A 19,086-nucleotide genomic window follows, 5' to 3' on the forward strand; every position below is an offset into this window, starting at 1 on the left:
CACATCCTGCAAAATGAATACATTTTATTTTAATCCTGAAAACCTCGAAATGGGCTTCAGAACAGCAGGGCTGCCAGGAGTTTACTGCAGAAATGTGGCTCTTATCCCAGGCTGGTGGCTGGATCGAGCAGCAGAACAGCTGAGAATGTATTGAATCAATGAGCGTATTCTCAACTCAGGCAAGTGGTGAGCAGCATCGTCTGTAGGTCATTGCATTAATAACAATTCGGGGAGAGATAGAGCTCCTGGGACATGGGGAGGAGCAATTTTCCTTCAAAGAACCCGTGACCTCTAACAGCTAGGGCCAATGAGAAAGTATTACTGCATTTAGATAGCATCTTCAATATAGTAATACACCTCAAGGTGCTTTACAGAGGCCTTTTTAGGTGGGACATGGGGTGTCACTGGCTGTTCAGTATGTATTTTCCATCCCTAGTTGACCTTGAGAAGGTGGTGACCTGCCTTCTTGAACTGCTGCAGTTCACCTGCTGTAGGTTGACCCACAATGCCCTTAGGGAGGGACTTCCAGGATTTTGACCAGCGACACTGAGGGAACGGCGATATATTTCCAAGTCAGGATTATGAGTGGCTTGGAGGGGAACTCAGATGTTCCTATGTATCTGCTGCCCATGTCCTTCTACATTGTAGTGGCCATGGGTTTGTAAAGTGCTGTTTAAGGGAATTTCTGCAGTGCATCATGTAAACACTGCTGCTACTGAGGATCAATGCTGAAGGGAGTGAATGCTTCTGAATGTAGTGCCACTGCTTTGTGGTGGATGGTGTCAAGCGTCTTGAGTGCTGTTGGGGCTGCACCCATCCAGGCAAGTGGGGAGGATTCCATCACACTCCTGATTTACGCCATAAGACATAGATGTAGAATTAGGCCCATCATGTTCACTCAGCCATTAAATGAAATCATGACTGATCTGATAATCCTCAACTCCATTTTCCACCTTTATTCCCCATAACCTTTGATTCCCTTATTGATCAAGGATCTTTCTATGTCAGCTTTGAATATACTTAACAACCCAACTTCCACAGCCCTATGCAATAAAAATTTCTACAGATTCACCAGCTTCCGAGAGAAATAATTCCTCTTTGTGTCTGTCTTAAATAGGCGATCCCTTGTTCTGAGATTTGTGCCCTCTGGTTCTAGACTGCCCCACAACAGGAGACAATCTCTCCACATCCACCCTGTCAAATCCCACAAGAATCTTGGATATCATTGAAGAAGGTGTCCTCTCATTCTTTTCATGTCCAACGAGTACGAGTCCATTCCAGTCAACATCTCCTCATAAGATAGTCCTTCTATTCCTGGTATCAACTTAGTGAACTTTCTCTGGACTGCCTCCAATGCCACCATATCTTTCCTTAGAAAAAGGACCCAAAACTGTTCACAGTATTCCAGCCGTGATCTGACTAGAGCCTTTTTATAGTTTTACTGAGACCTTCCTACATATACATACTCTATTCCCCTTGAAATAAAGGCCTATGTTCCATTACTTTCCCTATTACCCAGTGAACTCAGCTCGTCCAAATCATACTGAAGCATCTCTGCATCCTCCTCACAGCTTAATCTCCCTTGCAGCACCATCTGCAAACTTGGAGATATTACTTTTACTTCCATTATCTAAACCACTGGGATGGAAGTAGCTTCAGGGAGGTGATCACACGGCAAGTACAGTCAGGTAGATGGGTAAAAACCAAAAGAACTGCAGATGCTGTAACTCAGGAACAAAAACAAAGTTGCTGGAAAAGCTCAGCAGATCTGGCAGCATCTGTGGAGGAGAAAACAGAGTTAACGTTTCGGGTCCGGTGACTCTTCCTCAGAACTTGTTCTGAGGAAGGGTCACCGGACCTGAAACGTTAACTCTGTTTTCTCCTCCACAGATGCTGCCCGACCTGCTGAGCTTTTCCAGCAACTTTGTTTTTGTTCCAGGTAGATGGGTGTCAGAAAGGGTAGGAAGATAGTGCAGGGGTCTCCTATGGCTATGTGTTACAGTATGAAGTTGGAGGAACATAACAGGCCAGGCAGCATCAGAGGAGCAGGAAAGCTAACGTTTTGGGTCGGGACCCTTCTTCAGTCCTGTCCCCGTGTCCAGTCAGGGGCACAAGACAGGTAATTCAGTGACTGGGAGTGAGACTTCCGGATGGTGTGTTGCCTCCCTGCTGCCAAGGTCAATGACATCTTGGAGCAGTTACAGGAAACTCTGAAAGGGGAGAATGAATATAGGAAGTTAGGCAGGAGGTTAAAAAGCAGGACCTCAAGGGTAGTAATCTCTGGATTACTCCCGGTGCCATGTGCTAGTGAGAGTAGGAATAGGAGAACAGGGCAAATTAATGTGTGGTTGAAGAGATGGTGCACTGGGCATGGATTCAAATTTTTGGAACATTGGAATCTCTTCTGGCTTAGAACTGACCTGTACAAGAGGATGGATTGCATCCGAACGGGAGCAGGACCACTAGCGTGGCGGGGAGATTTGCTAGAGCTTCTCAGGAGGCTTTAAACTATCTGGCAGGGGTTGGGATGGAGTGGTGAGGGGATCTTAAGTAGTAGTGAAAAGAGAGAAGGTTGAGGATGGTTCAGAAGTTAAACACAGCAAGTTAAATAGATAAGGCAGACAAGAGTGCTGCAGAGAATGAGGTAAGACTGATGGATTAAACTGCATTTATTTCAGAACAAAAGTTCTGATAGGTAAGGCCGATGAACTCAGGGCACAGATGGGAACATGGGACTGGGATATCATAGCTAGTGCTGAAACATGGCTGAAGGAGGGACAGGACTGGCAGCTCATTTTTATGGGTTATAGATGTGATAGGAAGGATAGAAGGAGATGCAAGAGGAGGGAGACAGAATGGTGTTTTTGAGGAGGGAAAACATCACTACTGTACTTAGATGATATTCCTAGGGAAATCATCCAGTGAAGCTATATATGTGGAACGGAGAAATAAGAAGGGGGTGTACTACAGGTCCCCCAACAATTACAGAAATTGAGGAAGTAATACGTAGGGAGATCTCAGATATCTGCAAGAATAATGGGGATGTAATAGTAAGGGATTTTAATTTTCCAAACATAGACAGAGACTGTCATTGTCTTAAGGACTTGGATGGGGAGGAATTTGTTAATTCTTTATCAATATGTGGATATACCTACTAGAGAAGGAGCAAAACTTGATCTTCTCTTGGGAAATGAGGCAGAGCAGGTACCTGAGGTGTCAGTGGGGGGAGTACTTTAGGACCAGTGATCACAATTCTATTAGCTTTGAGAGGTTTGGAAAAGGATAGACCTGATCTAAAAGTTAAAGGTTCTAAATTGGAGCAAGGCCACTTCTGATGGTATCTGACAGGAACTTCCAAAAGATAATTGTGGAAGGCTGCTCACAGGTCAAGGGATGACTAGTAAGTGGGGGATCTTTGAAAAGTGAGATAACAAGAGTTCAGAGACAGTATGTTCGTTAGCATAATGAACAAGGCTATTAGGAGTAGGGGACACTGGATGACTAGAGATATTGGGGCTCTGTCAAGAAAAGTGAGGAGGAATAAGTCAGGTATAGACACATGAATCTCTAGTAGGGGCATACCTAAAGACAGAAATCAGAAGGGCAAAAAGAGAATATGAGATCACTTTGGCAGATAAGGTTAGGGAGAATCCAAAGAGTTTCTACAAGTACATAAGGGCAAAAGAGTAATTAAGGAAAGAATAGGGCCCCTTAAAGATCAACAACGCTGTCTCTGTGGGACATAGGAGATGGGCGAGATCCTAAACAAATATTTCTAGTCAGTATTTACTGTGGAGAAGGACATGGAAGCTAGGGAACTCGGGGAAATAGTGAGATCTTGAAAACTGTTCACATGACAGAGAGGAGGTGCTGAGGACTTAAAATGCATAAAAGATTGATAAGTCCCAAGGATCTGATCAAGTGTATCTCAGGATATTGTGGAAAGCTAAGGAACAAATTGTGGTACACCTAGTAGAGGAATTCGTATCGAGAGCCACAAGTGAAGTGTCATAAGACTGGAGGGTGGCTAAGGTTATGCCCTTACTTAAGAAATGCTGCAAGGAAAAGCTAGGGAACTTCAGACCAGCGAGTCTGATGTCAGTGGTGGGTAAGTTGTTGGAGATTCCAAGAGACAGGATTTACTTGCATTTGGAGAGGCAAGGACTGATTGACTATCCCCAAATGCTCTTTTAAATCTAATTACAGGTTTGAAGAGCATTTTGGGGATAGTTTGAAGATCCTACAGTCATCCAGGGACATTGATCTCATCTAGCGCACGCCTTGTGCAATGTAATTTGTATGCCTCTGTCTATATCTTTTTAATCTGTACATCCTTGGCTTACTACAATCTGTACTATTTGTACACAAAGCTTTTCAGTGTATTTTGGTATACGTGATAATAAAAATCAATCAGCATGGCTGTGAGGGTGGGAAAATTGTCTCTCAAACCTAAATGAGTTTTTAAGAGGACATAACCAAGAAGGCAGAGTTGGAGAAATTGTCTAGATGGCATGATAGACTAGTTAAAATTAGATCACATGGGATCCAGCAAGCTAGCCCACAGGATACAAAATTGGCCTGACAGTAGGAGAGAGGGTGGTGGTAAAGGGTTGTTTTTCAGACTGAAATCCTGTGACTAGTGGCATACCACAGGGACCATTGCTGGGTCCATTGTTTAAAATTGGTGTAGTGGACAGTGAAGGTGGTTATTTAAGAGTACGATGGTACCTTGATCAGCTAGGCCAATGGGTGGCAGATGGAGTTTAATTTAGATAAATGAGGTCCTGCATCTGTTAAGACACACCAGGGCAGGTCTTACACAGTTAATGGTCAGACCCTGGAAGTATTGTCAAACAGACCTAGGAATGTAGGTACACACAGTTCCTTGAAATTGGATTCGCAAGTAGACAGGTTGTAAAGGTAGCATTTGGTGTGCCTGCCTACTTCTGTCACAGGATTGAGCATTAGAGCTAGGAGGTCATGTTGAGGCTGTGCAGGACATTGGTGAGACCACTTTTGGAATATTACAGACAATTCTGGTTGCCCTGCTATATTTAAAGTTGGGGCAGGATGCAGGGAAGATTTAGCATGTTATTAGGACTGGAGTCTTTCAGTTATAAAGGGGAGGCTGGAATATGCTACCATGGAGTGTAGGAGGATGAAGAGTGATCTTTCAAGTTTATAAAATCATGGAGGGGCATATGTAAGGAGAATAGCTAATGTCTTTTTCACAGGGTACAGGAATTCAAAACTGGAGGGCATAAGTTTACAGTGAGAGGTCTAGCAATTTAAAAGGGATCTGAAGGGCAACTTTTTCCAGAGGGTGGTGCATATTTTGAATGAACTGCCAGAGGAATTGATTAGATACAGGTACAGTTACAACATTCAAGACATTTGGACAGGTATGCAAATAGGAAATGTTTAAAGAGATATGGGCTAAATGCAGGAAGGGAGAGTTCAGTTTGGGAAACTTTTGTCAGTGTGGAGGGAGTTGGACCAAATGGTCTGTTTCTATGCTGTATGACTATGTTGTCATGCAAGAAGCAGCAGACAGCCAATTTTCTTCAGCAGCTCAATAGAATAATAGAATGCCCTGAAAGGATTGAAGTCTCCCTCTCTAGTGGTCTCCTCCTTTCTTCATAGGAATTGCTTTTCAGTTTGGCAGCTGCAAGTGGCAATTGTAGAGTTTCTAGTTCTGAAGAATGGATTCATGGCGTATATACATAGCCAGGATCTGCAGTCTGACACCAGCAACATGGGCAAATACTTTTGTCCCCCAACTGCTCAACAGGCAGATTCCCCAATAGCTATTGGCAAATGGCTTGACAGTTGTAGGAACTTAATAAAGTGCATTCAGCATCTTCTTACTTGGATTCCTCTTGCAATTAGAGAACAGTCTGCTCATTTTCCATTATATCAAAGATATCAGAAACAAAAATACTAAATTCAACAGGTCTTACAGCATCTGCAGGGGGAGAAAGGAGTTAATGTCAAGTCTGCTGACTCTTGCTCCTTTTCAGTTGACAGGTTCCAGAGTCAACATTTTTGCACTTGCAGCATTTGTGAAGCAACTGTATATGTAGAAAACATCTACAAATACATTCCACCTTACCTCTAATGTGCAGGAATGTCAGAGACCACCAGATCAGAGGAATTTGCTTTTTTTTTTAAAAAAAAACCAAGGTGGGTATGCAGCAAGGCTGACAGTCATACCCACACAGAAAGACAGGTGAGGGAAGCAGGAAAAGTGGATTCAAGGGTCAGCAGAGCAGCCATGATCTGACTGAATGACCAAGGAGACATGAGCTAAACTGCCCACTTGTGCTCCTACATCTATGGTCTCAGACAAAGCTGATGGTAGCACTAGTTTGTCTGTTCAGTCCTCTCCCTGGAGAAGCAAAACTTTTTTTAGGCTTGAAATTGCTAACTAGATGTTTTGACAGCTAAATGCCGATAGCTCATAGCATTTAGCTCCTTGGGACACAGGTCTATTGCCTCTAGGCGAGCACAGATCCTAGAGGTTAAAACTGGCCCTATTTAGGATTAAGTGTGAAGTGGTAGAATGCATTTTAAGCCATTTGAGGGAACAGGTCCAAGAGAATGGAACGTAGCAGTTTTTTTCCTAAAAAGGGCATCTCATGCACAACTCCAAGAGTTTAATATTTCTTTCAGTTTATACAGAGCCTGGTTTCCTGTCCAGTAGCTGTCAAAGTTACTACATCATGGTATCTTAACTCCTGGTAAGATGCACTACAGCATGTCAGCAAAATACAAGCCTGGGCCCACCCAACCATGGCAGGAAAATGGTCAACCAGTGGAACACAATGGTCTGAGAAAACTACCATTGTTTTGTTGAGCATCAGATTAAATTTCCTGTCATCTCCAGTGTCCTCAACAATGGGCAAAAATAAATAAATAAAAAAAATAAAAAAGCTTGAGATCTTGAGCTGACCAAACCTCAGGGGGGGTTTGTTCAACTTCTCACTGAGCCCAAGGGATGTCAAGTATTGTTTTATTTGGACAAATCCTACAACCAATGTCATTTTTGGGATCAGTCCACCTCTGGACATCAGATTTTATCCTTTAGCTTTCAAACTTTGGCAAAGTGCCAGATAATGCCCATGTGCCAGTATCATGCCACATGTCTGAGGGACCAAACCTCATTTCCTCTTACAGTTCTGGGATTGAGCAATTGAGATCCCACACATCATGCACTGATTGAAAGGCTATGCACCAACAGGGAGACACTTGAACACTTGGCCTTTTTGGCTTTACCACCAGCTGCAGTGCAGGCTAAAAACAAGAAGCCACTAGAGCAGTTAGAATGCTAAACTTTGCACGCAAATTAATTTCAGGGAACTGAACAGGGACATGCAATTAGTTAGCTGTATGCAGGTTACAGCCACATGAAATGTTAAGAGTAGGTATTGGTCTTGCCATTAGAAAATGCCAGAGACAAAGTTGGCAAACTCTTTGAAGACATCAATTTGATTTTCCATCTGTAGCCATTTATTTCCTTGCACTCAAGGCAGTTGGCTAAAGTACATCTCTACAGCAAATAATTAAACCATACTTTCATTATTACAGCCACATTGCCAAATAAGCATTACATCATACCAACTCCACACTTATTACCACTCATTTTACTGCTCAATTGTCAATCCCCATGGCAGTAATGATCAATATACAAGTGTTTTCACAAGCTTATGCATTATTGAACATAGTGTTGATCATTTCAGGCAGTATAAATTGGGTGGGAAGTTAAATTTCATGCTCAAAGTGGCATAAGTTTGAGTAATTGGCCATGTATCAGGCTTATGCACATTATGTTTAGAGTAATAAATTAAGATGGTCCAAACACTGGTGTATTGAAATGTACAAACGATAGAACGTTCTGTAGGTTCAAATGTGAAGTGTTGCAACTAGAACTTCAAGATTAGCAGGTTAAACCACATGGCTCAACTTTCAGGACTGCGTAAGTGTGGATTTTATACTCTTAAAATGTTAGAATTACTCAAACTGAGTTCAAAAGCAAGTGCCTAAAATGAGCGCTCTTTCCATGAGCAGCACAAACATCTGGTGCTTGCCTTGAGATTTATCTGGGCTCCTGCAGAAGTTAGGCATGGGTCATTTAAATTAGGGGGAGTGAAAATACAAGGACTGCTTTGTTCACAGTACTTTGCTCAAAAAGGGGGAAATAACTTGGGTATTTTAACAAGTTGCACAAACAAAGATGTTAAGCAGGTAAGTCAGTCCAGGAGCCAAATCTGGAGATCGCCCACCCCAGGAATGCCATAATAATCCCCACTCCCCTATAAAAACAGCAACAGTGAATAGTCAAAATTGTAAGGCTTTCCTTCCACTCAAAGTCACTAGTCTCACATTTTACCATTGATCTTTTCTTAGTGTATGGAAAGAATGTAAAATTTTAAAATTTAAGATATGAAAGTGATGGAAATTTGTAAGTGATTGAATTGTCCAGGAACAGATTAAAATCCTATAAAATAAATCGATGGTTCACCTAACATTGTTTTTTTTACTTGCTATTCCATTGTGCCAGTTAAAACTTGCCAAGTGTGCACATCTATTGTTTAACAAAACTTGTGCTAAAAATTAGGAACACGTATGCAAAACTCCAACACATCATCTTATTCACCTGATTGAGCTAATACACCTTTGAAAAAAGGAATGCCAAGCACAAAATATGGACTACTCAAATAGAAAAGTGTTGGCAATGCTTTTTGGTTCTTCATGCAAATTTGTTTCAAAATGCAAGAATGTATGAAATATTATTACACCGTATTCATTGCAGAATGTCACAGGAGCTAGGCTCCCAATCCAAATCTTAAGTGCTGCTGCATGAACAATTTTCACAGGACTTAGTGGTTTTAACAGTTTGGCAGATCAGAAGTTTAACCATGCGCTATACTCAAATTTAACTAGTCTTTGAAAAATATGGACTAGAGACTTTTATATAGAAAAAAAATGAACAGACCAGACTACTCAAGCTACAGTGTAGTCTCAAATGAAGCTAGACTGATTACTTCAACTTCTTAATGAAAAACATTGACTCAAAGTTCTTACTTCCAATTTACATGTGGAACAATTGGAAGCAAATTAGCAATGATCTTAAATCGTGAGTTATTTAAGTCTAAGGCCAAATGATTGTTAGCACTGGCCTTACAGGGCAGATTTACATGATGGAAGATCACAAGTGGACGTTCCAGAAACTCATTCACTTTTTCCCCCTCCTCAAATCATTATTCATACAACTGGCCTGTCTGTGGAGAAAGCTGTGTCTCCAACATTAGAAACCCTGTTGGTATCAGGATTAACACTAAATGCATTAGCAAGTCACAGGGTGTACACACATAGAACAGCCATCTAGAAACACAGTAGGTTAAAAATCAACCTTGTACATGTTTACGCAGCAGTTCCCATTCACTGTCTTCATACTCAAATGGCTGAGGAAGTCATCTACTCCAAACTAGGCACAAGATTAAAAAAAGTTGAATCTGTGGTCCCTGCCCACATCTCACTAGCTCAACATTGTTGAGAACAGGTAATGGAACACCAAGCTGTTGAAAACTAGTTGCTGCATCCTAATTAACTGCAGTATTCACTGGCAACCAATGATCGGAGGCATTATTGTACAGCATCATGGAACCAGCCCAGGAGTTCAAAGAAAAGCCTTCTACCCATCATAAAAGGCCAAGGTCCTCACAACTTCTTCAGTCGGCTGTACATATCCCTTTTGCTTCGTTCACCGGCCCACGTCCTGCTCTTAAAGCGAAATTTCCTGAGATCCTCTTTGAAATCTTCATGATTCATTGGGCGGTAACTCTGTGGCTCACAGTAAAGCTAAAAATAAAAATGGAAAATGCATTGACAATGGTTAGGTTCACAAAAACCAGCATAAAGTTTGTTTTTTTGAAGAATTATTTCATAGAAGACCAAGTGACAAAATAAATTGTCTGGTAACGGAGTCCCTACAGTGTGGAAACAGGCCATTTGGTCCAACAAGTCCATGACCCACCACCCCGCTATCCTTTCCCATCACTAACACCCAACCTTACACATCCCTGAACACTGGGCAATTTAGCATGGCCAACTCATCTAGCCTGCACATCTTTGGACTATGGGAGGAAGCTTGAGCACCTGGCACAAACCCATGGAGACATGGGTATATGTGCAAACTCCACACAGACACCTGAGGGTGGAACTGAACCCAGGTCCCTGGTGTTAAGACAGCAGTGCTAACCACTGAGCCACCGTAGCACCAATATATTATTGTCAACTGCACCTTGCGAGCACCGAGATCAATAGGTGAGAAAATGTGTGCCAATCATTTCTAAGATACAGGTAACAGACACAGCAGCCACCTCAAGATACAGGATCATATAGATCACAATTTCCAACTCAAGATCCGTAGATTCTTAGAATGCGAAAAATCTCAACAGCCATCTCTTTAAACTTTGCAAAATTGCAAGATGTCAAATATTTGGAAGCATGGAAAAAGCTCAAGCTTTCCTGCAGTCCTAGACAATCATGGACCATTACAGTCATTTACTGTTGTCAAGTCAGGGGCTTGCACCACTAGTAAAAATTAGGAAAATCCTTACTTTAAATTTGGGGAAAAATTCCTTGTAGCCACCCTTCAGAATGTATAGTTCTGGGTAATGCAGTTTTGGGTAATCTGTGCCATTCACCTCACGATCCTTTTCACGTAGGAAACGACACCTGAAAAGGGTTATAGAAAAATCATCAGGAGACAGCCTGTGCCTTCAATGTATTGTGCACAGAAAAGTAGTTTACAGGGGTCAATTTCACCTTTTTGTAAGCAGCTGCCCAATATACTATTTTATTAAATTTGTTTCCACATTAAATGATAACAGCTTCCCTGACCCAAGCATCTGAGATGATCTAGTCATTGTAGTCACTTTAGGTAAAGACCAATCCAATTGCCTCTATACAGAATGTGCGGAGCATTTGACAAGCTTATGCCTTGAGAATATAAATGCTATTCTGGACTTAGAATCAATTTCAGTCCTCAATTAACTACAGAATAACCGAGCAATATGATCATTAATGAATATGAAGAATTCTACTTAAGGTTCAGCTGTACAAGCACATTTTGTTTTACAGCAATCACTGCATCCCTAGAAGCACTTAAGGTATACGGTGAGCTTTCTTGAACCACTACAATCTACATGCTTAGATAGAACAATACCATTAGAGAGAACACCAGGATTTTGACCCAACACTGAAGGATCCTCATACATAGTTAATTTTATTAAGTCAAGAATCCAAATGACTCAAAAAAGTTACTTCAGAGAACAAGTTAAAATTCATCTACCTCTTAGATAAATAAGAGCACTTAGTTCATTGAAATCATCAATTGGTTGGTACTTAGAATGTCAAGAAATTTGATTTAGATACTGAGAAACTCTACAAGGGTTTAATCCAAGCCACTTTAGGAATATGGTCAGGAAGCATTTGCTACATGGGTAGTGAGATTCTAGAATAGTTCCAACAGGCTGAGAACAGGTCTAAATTTTAAGGATATAGATACACACATTTTCTTCGTCAAGGAATCTGGAAAAGTTACTAATCAGCCGTAAAGCAAGTGGCAAAAAGACCATCATAAAGTTTAGGTTTCTATATTTTGTGGAAAATGAAATGTTTTTAGCTCCCTTACATTCAAGGGATCAATAGACACCAATAAGTGTAAAAACCAAACTGCAACATGTAAATAGCTGGCTAGATTTGACATCAAATTGTATTTTCAATTACCCTTTAACATCCTGAGTTCTAGCTTATTTGACCCTTACTAGCAAGAACAGGAAGTCACATTCATCACTAGATTTATCAATTGCACAAAGCTGCAACTTACATTCTTGGGGCTCGCTCAGATGAGAACTCACAATGGAAAATTATAATCACTCTCTTAGCTTCATCAACTGGAACAATGGGTTTCTTTAGCAGAAAACTCTCCACCTCGTCCTCCATGTGCAAATTAAGGGCACCCTTAAAGCAAATTGACAATCAATGTTTGGATTTCTGAAGTGTTGTGCTAGATATATAGCTTTATATTAAGACAACATAACCAAAATCCTCATTCCTTCCCCTTCACAGGAAAAAGATTGTTTAAGAACTGAGCCCTCAATAAGTGAGCAAAATTGATAGCCTAAGAGGCACGCAATGTGGCAATCGTTTCAAGGAACAAATGAAGAAACTTCAGTTTTATAATTAACAGCACCTCCAATTCCCCAATAGATTAGTATACAAAGACATTATCCACTAGCAAAGTGTAGATCACCGGTTCAATTCAAGTCAGCAGGGATACAAATAGACTGCTGGGAAGTCACATTTAATTATTTGTTTAGACAGAGAACAGCACAGGTAGGGAGAAAAAAGTTTGGTTTCACATGTCCTGTGAAAGGCAGTGAGGATTGCAATGACTCAGATGGGATGTCGTGATAAAGTCATTAACAGGAATAACAGATGCCTACTGTCCCCTGCAAAACTAACCTGAAGGTTACGATGTACAGCACAAGTCCTACTGTTCGAGTCCGTGGTTAAAATAAACTGATCAGGTAAAGATGTGATAATAGCACTGAGTGTTATGTCCAAAATAACAGGATGTGAAAGGCATTAGCATGCAGTATTCTGGCATTACACACTTACTTTAATGTGTCCCCCTTCATACTCATATGGATATCGGCAATCAAAAAGCAGGAATCTCTCGACAAATTCATCAAATTTCCCGTTCACCAACTGAACTACCTGCAAGACATTAGGGAAAGCAAGCATCATTGACTAGTCATTAAAAAAAATGACTTTTGAGCACTGCATTCTGGATATTTTCATTCAACCTGCTAAGATGTTAGAATACACTTTTGGTGCAGGTAGAACTTTAACCCAGTCTGCCAGCCTAAAAAAAGGGAAAGAAACAGCCACTGTGCTACTGCACTTTTAACTGAAAACCAAAAATCAACCTTCAGCTTTCAGTTTGTGTCCCCAAAAACAAATCAAGAGGAGGGAGATAACTTCAATGCCAGAATGAAGCTTCCCCTAGACTCTCAGCTAACTAGACAATTGGTCCACTGGCATGAAGCAAAGAAATTCTCTCAAAAGAACACTTCAAAAGGAAATAGACCTTCAAGTGAAAGTCTGTGAAGCTTAAACAATAGGTGGAGTAGAAATTTTGCTTACTTCACTAGAATCCCACTCAAATGGTATGCTGACATGTTTCCCATGTCTACTTGAGCTGAAGTGCCTACTATTTATCTATATTCAAAACAGGATTACATTTGGAAGGAGCAGAGCTCTTGTGTTATATACCAGTAGAAAACAGATGCATTATTGGAATAAAAATGGTAGCACAGTGATATTAACATTAGTTAATGTATAGTGCATAAACCTAATTTAACTTTATCATTAGTCAAGCCATATGCTGGACAGCTTTCATCTCAATGCTAGGCATTTGTAACTACTTACCATCTCTGCAGTTATATATTGTAACTCTTGGTGTCTTCCCTCCACAGTAGGCAATATATATGGCTGTAAAGAGAAAACAAAAAAAATGGATTGAAAGTTACATAGCTCTGAATACTCAATAAATTGAGCCATGTCTCTACTAGTCGGCAGCACTGCTGCCTCAGCACCAGATTTGGTTCCAGCCTCAGACAACTGTGTTGAATTTACACATTCTCCTGGTGTCTGCATGGGTTTCTTCTGGGTGCTCCAGTTTCCTCCCACAGTCCAAAGATGTGCAGCTTAGGTGGATTGACCATGCTAAATTGCCCATAGAGTATCCAGGGGAGTGTAGAAAATGTGGTATTAGGGAGATAGGGTAGGGGTCAAGTCTGGGTGGGAGGGTCGACTGTGGACTTGTTGGGCTAAACAGCCAACTTCCACACAGTAGGGTTCTATGATCTCTAGTACTAGAAAACTCCTTCCAATCCTTAAAACTCAAAACACACCAGAGGACCACGTATGCTGGGAATCTGGGGTTGCACAAACTTGGATCTAGTCTACAGTAGAACTGGAAAATGCTATTTATGTGGAAAACATGAGAATGAGCAATCTTGTACCAATACTCTCTCTTGATTCTGTACAGCAAAATTTAGACGCAGCTTCCTTCTGCCCTCAGGATTAGGCCCCCCTTGCCTAATCTCTCTTCTTGGCAGAGCTTGTTTGATGTTCGTAATAGATGATGTATGCTGATTCTGCCAGTGACACCATATCCCTTTTAAAGTAAAATGGCCATTTGGTAGATTCCAGATTCCCTAGAATTAGGCCCCCTTGCCAAGTGCAGTGACTAACCAAAAGTAATCCAGACGGTTAGCAGATCTTAACCATGGGTGGACATGTGGTTTTGGAAGCTCTGAAACAGATGCCAGCCTGCACATAAGGCATCAGCCAAGATGAACCCTCACCAATGGCAATAAGTTCATGTGGAGCATTTGTGGAAGACTTTACCTATCCAGAATAGCCTTGTCCAAATCAAAGTAGTGCAGGTCACCTCAGGTGAGATATTGCTTTTCATCACTTTAAATAACTGGCAAATAGTTGCAGTCACAACCAGAGGTGAAGAGAAAAAAGTGCTAATTCACTACCCAATCATCCACAAGGAACTGCACTGAAGACAGGCATAGTGGGCCCTGCAGCTAAATGCCCCCACCTGACATTATAGACCCACATGAATTGGTTATATGCAGGACTGTCTCCCTGTGAGGGAGTCAAAGTCAGAAGGAACAACAAGAAACTAGTTATTGATAATTTAAACTCACTCAAAATCAGAGGCTACATGAAAGCAGCATTCAAATTCAAAAAAAAAACCACCCGTACTATGCCATAATCTAGGTCCAGGGATCAGATGACAGCAAGCTGAAAACCAGAAGTCTATTTTGGGCATTGGCTTATTGAAAGCAGAGAGGTAATTTTCTAATCTTGCTCACACTGCTGAATGCTATAAATGTCAAGTACCTTTACTGCAACCAGTGACATTTAACATGAAATGTCAGTCCAGATTAGCACTGTTTTTTTTCTGTTTTGGAACAGGAAGTGGTTTGTTTTTAACCTGGATTTTAACTTCAAAAGTTACTAGCCATATTTAGTGATGTGACTCATGCAAACGATTCCATTTAAAGGAAAGATTATTGCATGATTAATTTAAAAAAAAAAAGTTGCTCTAAAAAGTCTTCTTGAAAGGTTCAAGATAAACAGCTAACCTGTATTTCTAAATACCTCTGCACCAGACTAGAGTACAACACCTTTGCAATGCAACCAAAATTATTGACGCCTGAAGGATTGTGTATTACTTATGGCATTAAAAAAAGTTTGATCCAATATCTATTCAGATCAATGACTCTGCACCCAGACTTGACAGGTTTTTTTTTGTCATGAACAAAGAGTTAGGAAAAACTTCACTCAATTGTTGTGCCCCACAGTCTGCAAAAATCTGGGTGCAAGTTAAAGTTAAAATGCTTGGAAATCTACCAAATGGCCATGATACTTTTAAAATGGGATATGGTGTCACTGGCAGAATCAGCTACATCACCTATTACAAACATCAAACAAGCTCTGCCATGAAGAAAGATTAAAAAAATGCATTTTTTTCAGGCCTCCAACAAGAGCACCTTATTGGCGAGTGTCTCAAATTAGCTTTCTTCACAATCTAATGAGACCTAAACAGCTAGGATGGCAAATTTAAAGAAAAAACATTAGACTTTATGCCCTAATTCCACATTAAGTTAAAAAAGGTTCAAATTAGGAATCAAAACTTTACCCTGTCCAATGACCATTAGATTGGGGAGGCAATGGCCTAGTGGTATTATCACTAGACAGTTAATCCAGAAACTGAGATAACATTCCAGGGACCCAGGTCCAAATCCTGTCATGGCAAGTGGTATAATTTTAATTTGAATAAATATTTGTAATTAAGAATCTAAATGAGGACCATGAATCCATTATCAATTGTTAGGAAAAACCCATCTGGTTCATTCATTCCTTTAGGCAAGGAAACTGCCATCTAGCCTACACGTGACTCCAGACCCACAGCAATGTGGTTGACTGAACTGCCCTCTGGGCCAGTAGGGATGGGCAATAAATGCTGCCTAGCCAGCGGTGCCCTCATGTGATGAGGGAGGGGAAAAGGCAAGATCTGGCAGATTTAACACTTGAAGATTACATTTTAAATGCTTTGAAATCACCAATAGCACAGGGAGATGGTGGCACAGTGGAAATGCCACTGACTAGTAACTTTCCAGATCTAGATTAATGTAATTCAATAACGGAAGCTGATTATTTAAATTTAACATAGAAGTGAAAGCTAGTCCCAACAGTGGTGAAACTGAAAATACCACTGATTCACAAAATTCCTTGAGGCCTACATTTGACACCAGACCCAGTGTGGGTAACTCTTAATTGCCCTGAAATGCTGAAGTTTTGTAACTTGAGGGAGAGTGATTGGACAGCATACGGAACATCCATATTCCATAAAAGAAAAAAAAAGTTAGTGACTGAGTCAGAGGGCTTTAACTTTTTTGGGTCAGAAGTGAAAAGGGATATTCAGAACAAGGCATATGGTATTACGACTGCCAGCATCAAGAATAAATACCATAGACCAAACAAGCCTGTTTTATGTAATTCAACAGGGTAAGATGTCAGATTCTCAGGGAATCTCCTTATGGCTGTTACTCCAAGTCACTGATACAGGATCAGTACAGATTAGATTCCACCTGTTAAATGGCGCCCAATACATGGCTCCTAGTGTCTGTTGGATGAGGCACACATTCATGCTCTCTCCTAGCCAAACAATGTTCTTTTGTTGTACAATTATTTGCTAAGCTACAGATAAATGCACCAAAATCTATTAACATCAAAATCTGGATATGTTGATCCAATTCAACTTTTGCCACCTTAATGCAACAATGCCATCAATACTCAGTAGGCTTTACAAGACAAAAAACAGTCAGCATGGAAGAGTTGGACCAAAGGGTCTGTTTGTGCTATACAACACTAACTCTATGACTATCCATGAAAGAAGGCTTATATATTTAGGAGGGGAATATGTAGAAATGCCATACCTTTGTGAAATCTCCAATCATGTGTCTGCAATCATCAATTTGGAGTACTTTCTCAATTTCTGCACCACAGAAAGATTTGGACCTCAATAGAGAATGCTGCTTCTAAACAGGTAGAGAAGAAAGTCAGCTGACTTTTAGGTATTATCATAGTCTGTCTAGCTTTAAGTGATTACTGAAGTAAATATAAATCTGACTGTCCAATTACTCAAACTAGTCTCAGATCCAAAGAACAGGACATTCTGCCAGACTCATCCAGCTAATGATATTCACTTATGAATGACCATTCATGACCAAACAGGGCACCAAAATCAAAAAAAAAGTGACAAGCTGAATCAGTTAGAGGGGTAAATAAGGGTAGAAAAGACTAGGAAAAAACAACAACACCTGGCAGAATGATTGATGAAGAGGAAATTAAGTTCACAATCAGAATGTTAGTACTTGAAACAACGACAAGGACTTCTGAATTGGGTTCCATTAAGTACTGGTAATACAGACAGCCTAGTTTAAAGGCCCGGCATGGACAAAACAATATTGACTGCTTAATGCTAGGAGCTCACTATTTTACACTAAATGGCTCTACAACACTTGGAACTGCAAAACTCAGCCATATTCAGAACTGCTGTTTCAATCCATCCTGTACCACTCACTTTTTGCCTATAGCACCAGCACGTTCCAGACTGTTTATTGCCAAGGAGATGCATACCTTGTTAGGGCAGTTGTAACCAGAATCTCAAACATTTTCAAAAATTAAGAGATTCTCAAGCTACTTAATGTTCCTGCCAGAAACAAAACCTACAGAAGCTTACCACATTGTCAGCACTCGTTTCTTCTGTTATGCCAGCAAGACTTCTCCTCCGTTTATTCTTCACCGGGGTCTCTTCATCTTTGGGTCGATCCACCCGCTTGAGGATGGACCTCATTTCAGGGCCCAGAGTCGGAGATTTGAAGTGATCAGCACAGGACAGTTTATTAGGAGTTTCCTAAAAGCAAGAGAATGTCACCTTCAAATTGAAATTACAATTCTTTTACCCCTCCCCAAACTATTCCAAATCTGCCAAGTGTCACTGTAACTAAGCAACCATAAACTTACATCATTCAGAGTTTCCGGTGAGATGTCCTTTCTAGCCATGAGTGGAGCAGTCAGCAGATTGGCCATGCCAGAAGGCACATCAGCGTCATTCTGTCAAAAATGAAAGTTGTACAAAGATGTTTCAAACAAAAGCAATAACTAGGAATGAGCAGGCATTACAGCTTCAATGTTCCTACCATCCTGACAACCTAGATCTGAACTAGAAAGTGTTTGTTGATCTAGGCATCTCTAGCTGGGCCAGTATTTACTGCCCTTCTAATTGTCCTGGGGAAGATGGCGATCTCCTTTTTTAAAACCACTGCAGTTCTTATGACAAAGCTTTTAGGGATTCAAGCTTTTTGACCTAGCAACAGCAAAGTTATAAATTAGAATGGTCGTTGGATTGGAGGAGAACCTAGTGGGGCTCTCCTGTATCTAAGTGCCTCAACTGCAGCAAAGCCAAGCAGGCCTTCCCCAGCCACTCATGAACCCTCCCCACCACTCAAAACTCAAATTAGGCAAAACAGGCAGCAGAAAAAGCAAGCTTTGGGATCTTTACAGCAATATGGTAAAAATGAAATTGCCCATTTTGGCAGGAGGAAAAAAGCACATTACTCAAAACGAATTTGCAGAACTGAGGTGCAGATTCAACTAATTGTGCAGGAATAGAATTTGGTCTGCAGGTACAGCAAGCAATTATTAGGAAAGCTAACAATGCCACAATTTATCGCAAGGGGAGTTGAATACCAAATTAGAGGTTAGCTTCAATTATACAGGGCACTGCTAATACCACACCTAGAATATGTGCACATTTATATAAGGTTGCAAATATATTGGGAACAGTTCAGAGAAGCTCAATAGACTAATACCTGGAAGTGACAGGTTATACAAGGAAGAAGGAATGAGGAAGGTTGGACATGCTTG

At 40.8% G+C, this 19,086-nt stretch overlaps 1 protein-coding gene across 1 annotated transcript; it reads right to left on the reverse strand.

The window, feature by feature from the left end:
• Positions 1-7,486: 7,486 nt before the first annotated feature.
• On the reverse strand, positions 7,487-18,289 carry cdc25b (cell division cycle 25B). The gene is made up of 8 exons (XM_048601251.1): positions 18,184-18,289; positions 17,900-18,073; positions 17,094-17,195; positions 13,501-13,563; positions 12,688-12,786; positions 11,894-12,027; positions 10,623-10,740; positions 7,487-9,861 (listed from the first exon to the last, which is right to left on the reverse strand). Exons 1-8 carry the CDS (start codon positions 18,247-18,249, stop codon positions 9,721-9,723), a joined length of 897 nt encoding a protein of 298 aa, XP_048457208.1. The 5' UTR covers positions 18,250-18,289; the 3' UTR covers positions 7,487-9,720.
• Between the last annotated feature and the right edge of the window lie 797 nt (positions 18,290-19,086).

This window comes from Rhincodon typus, chromosome 1 (genome assembly GCF_021869965.1).
Source record: "Rhincodon typus isolate 14 chromosome 1, sRhiTyp1.1, whole genome shotgun sequence".
In the NCBI taxonomy this organism is placed as follows: domain Eukaryota; kingdom Metazoa; phylum Chordata; class Chondrichthyes; order Orectolobiformes; family Rhincodontidae; genus Rhincodon; species Rhincodon typus.

Coding starts and splice junctions, on each gene's coding strand:
- cdc25b (XM_048601251.1), bottom strand. CDS start 18,249: ATGGCCAATCTGCTGACTGCTCCACTCATGGCTAGAAAGGACATCTCA. Junction 18,074..18,183: donor CACCGGAAACTCTGAATGAT/GTAAGTTTATGG, acceptor TCTTGCTTTTAG/GAAACTCCTAATAAACTGTC. Junction 17,196..17,899: donor AAACGAGTGCTGACAATGTG/GTAAGCTTCTGT, acceptor CTACCTGTTTAG/AAGCAGCATTCTCTATTGAG.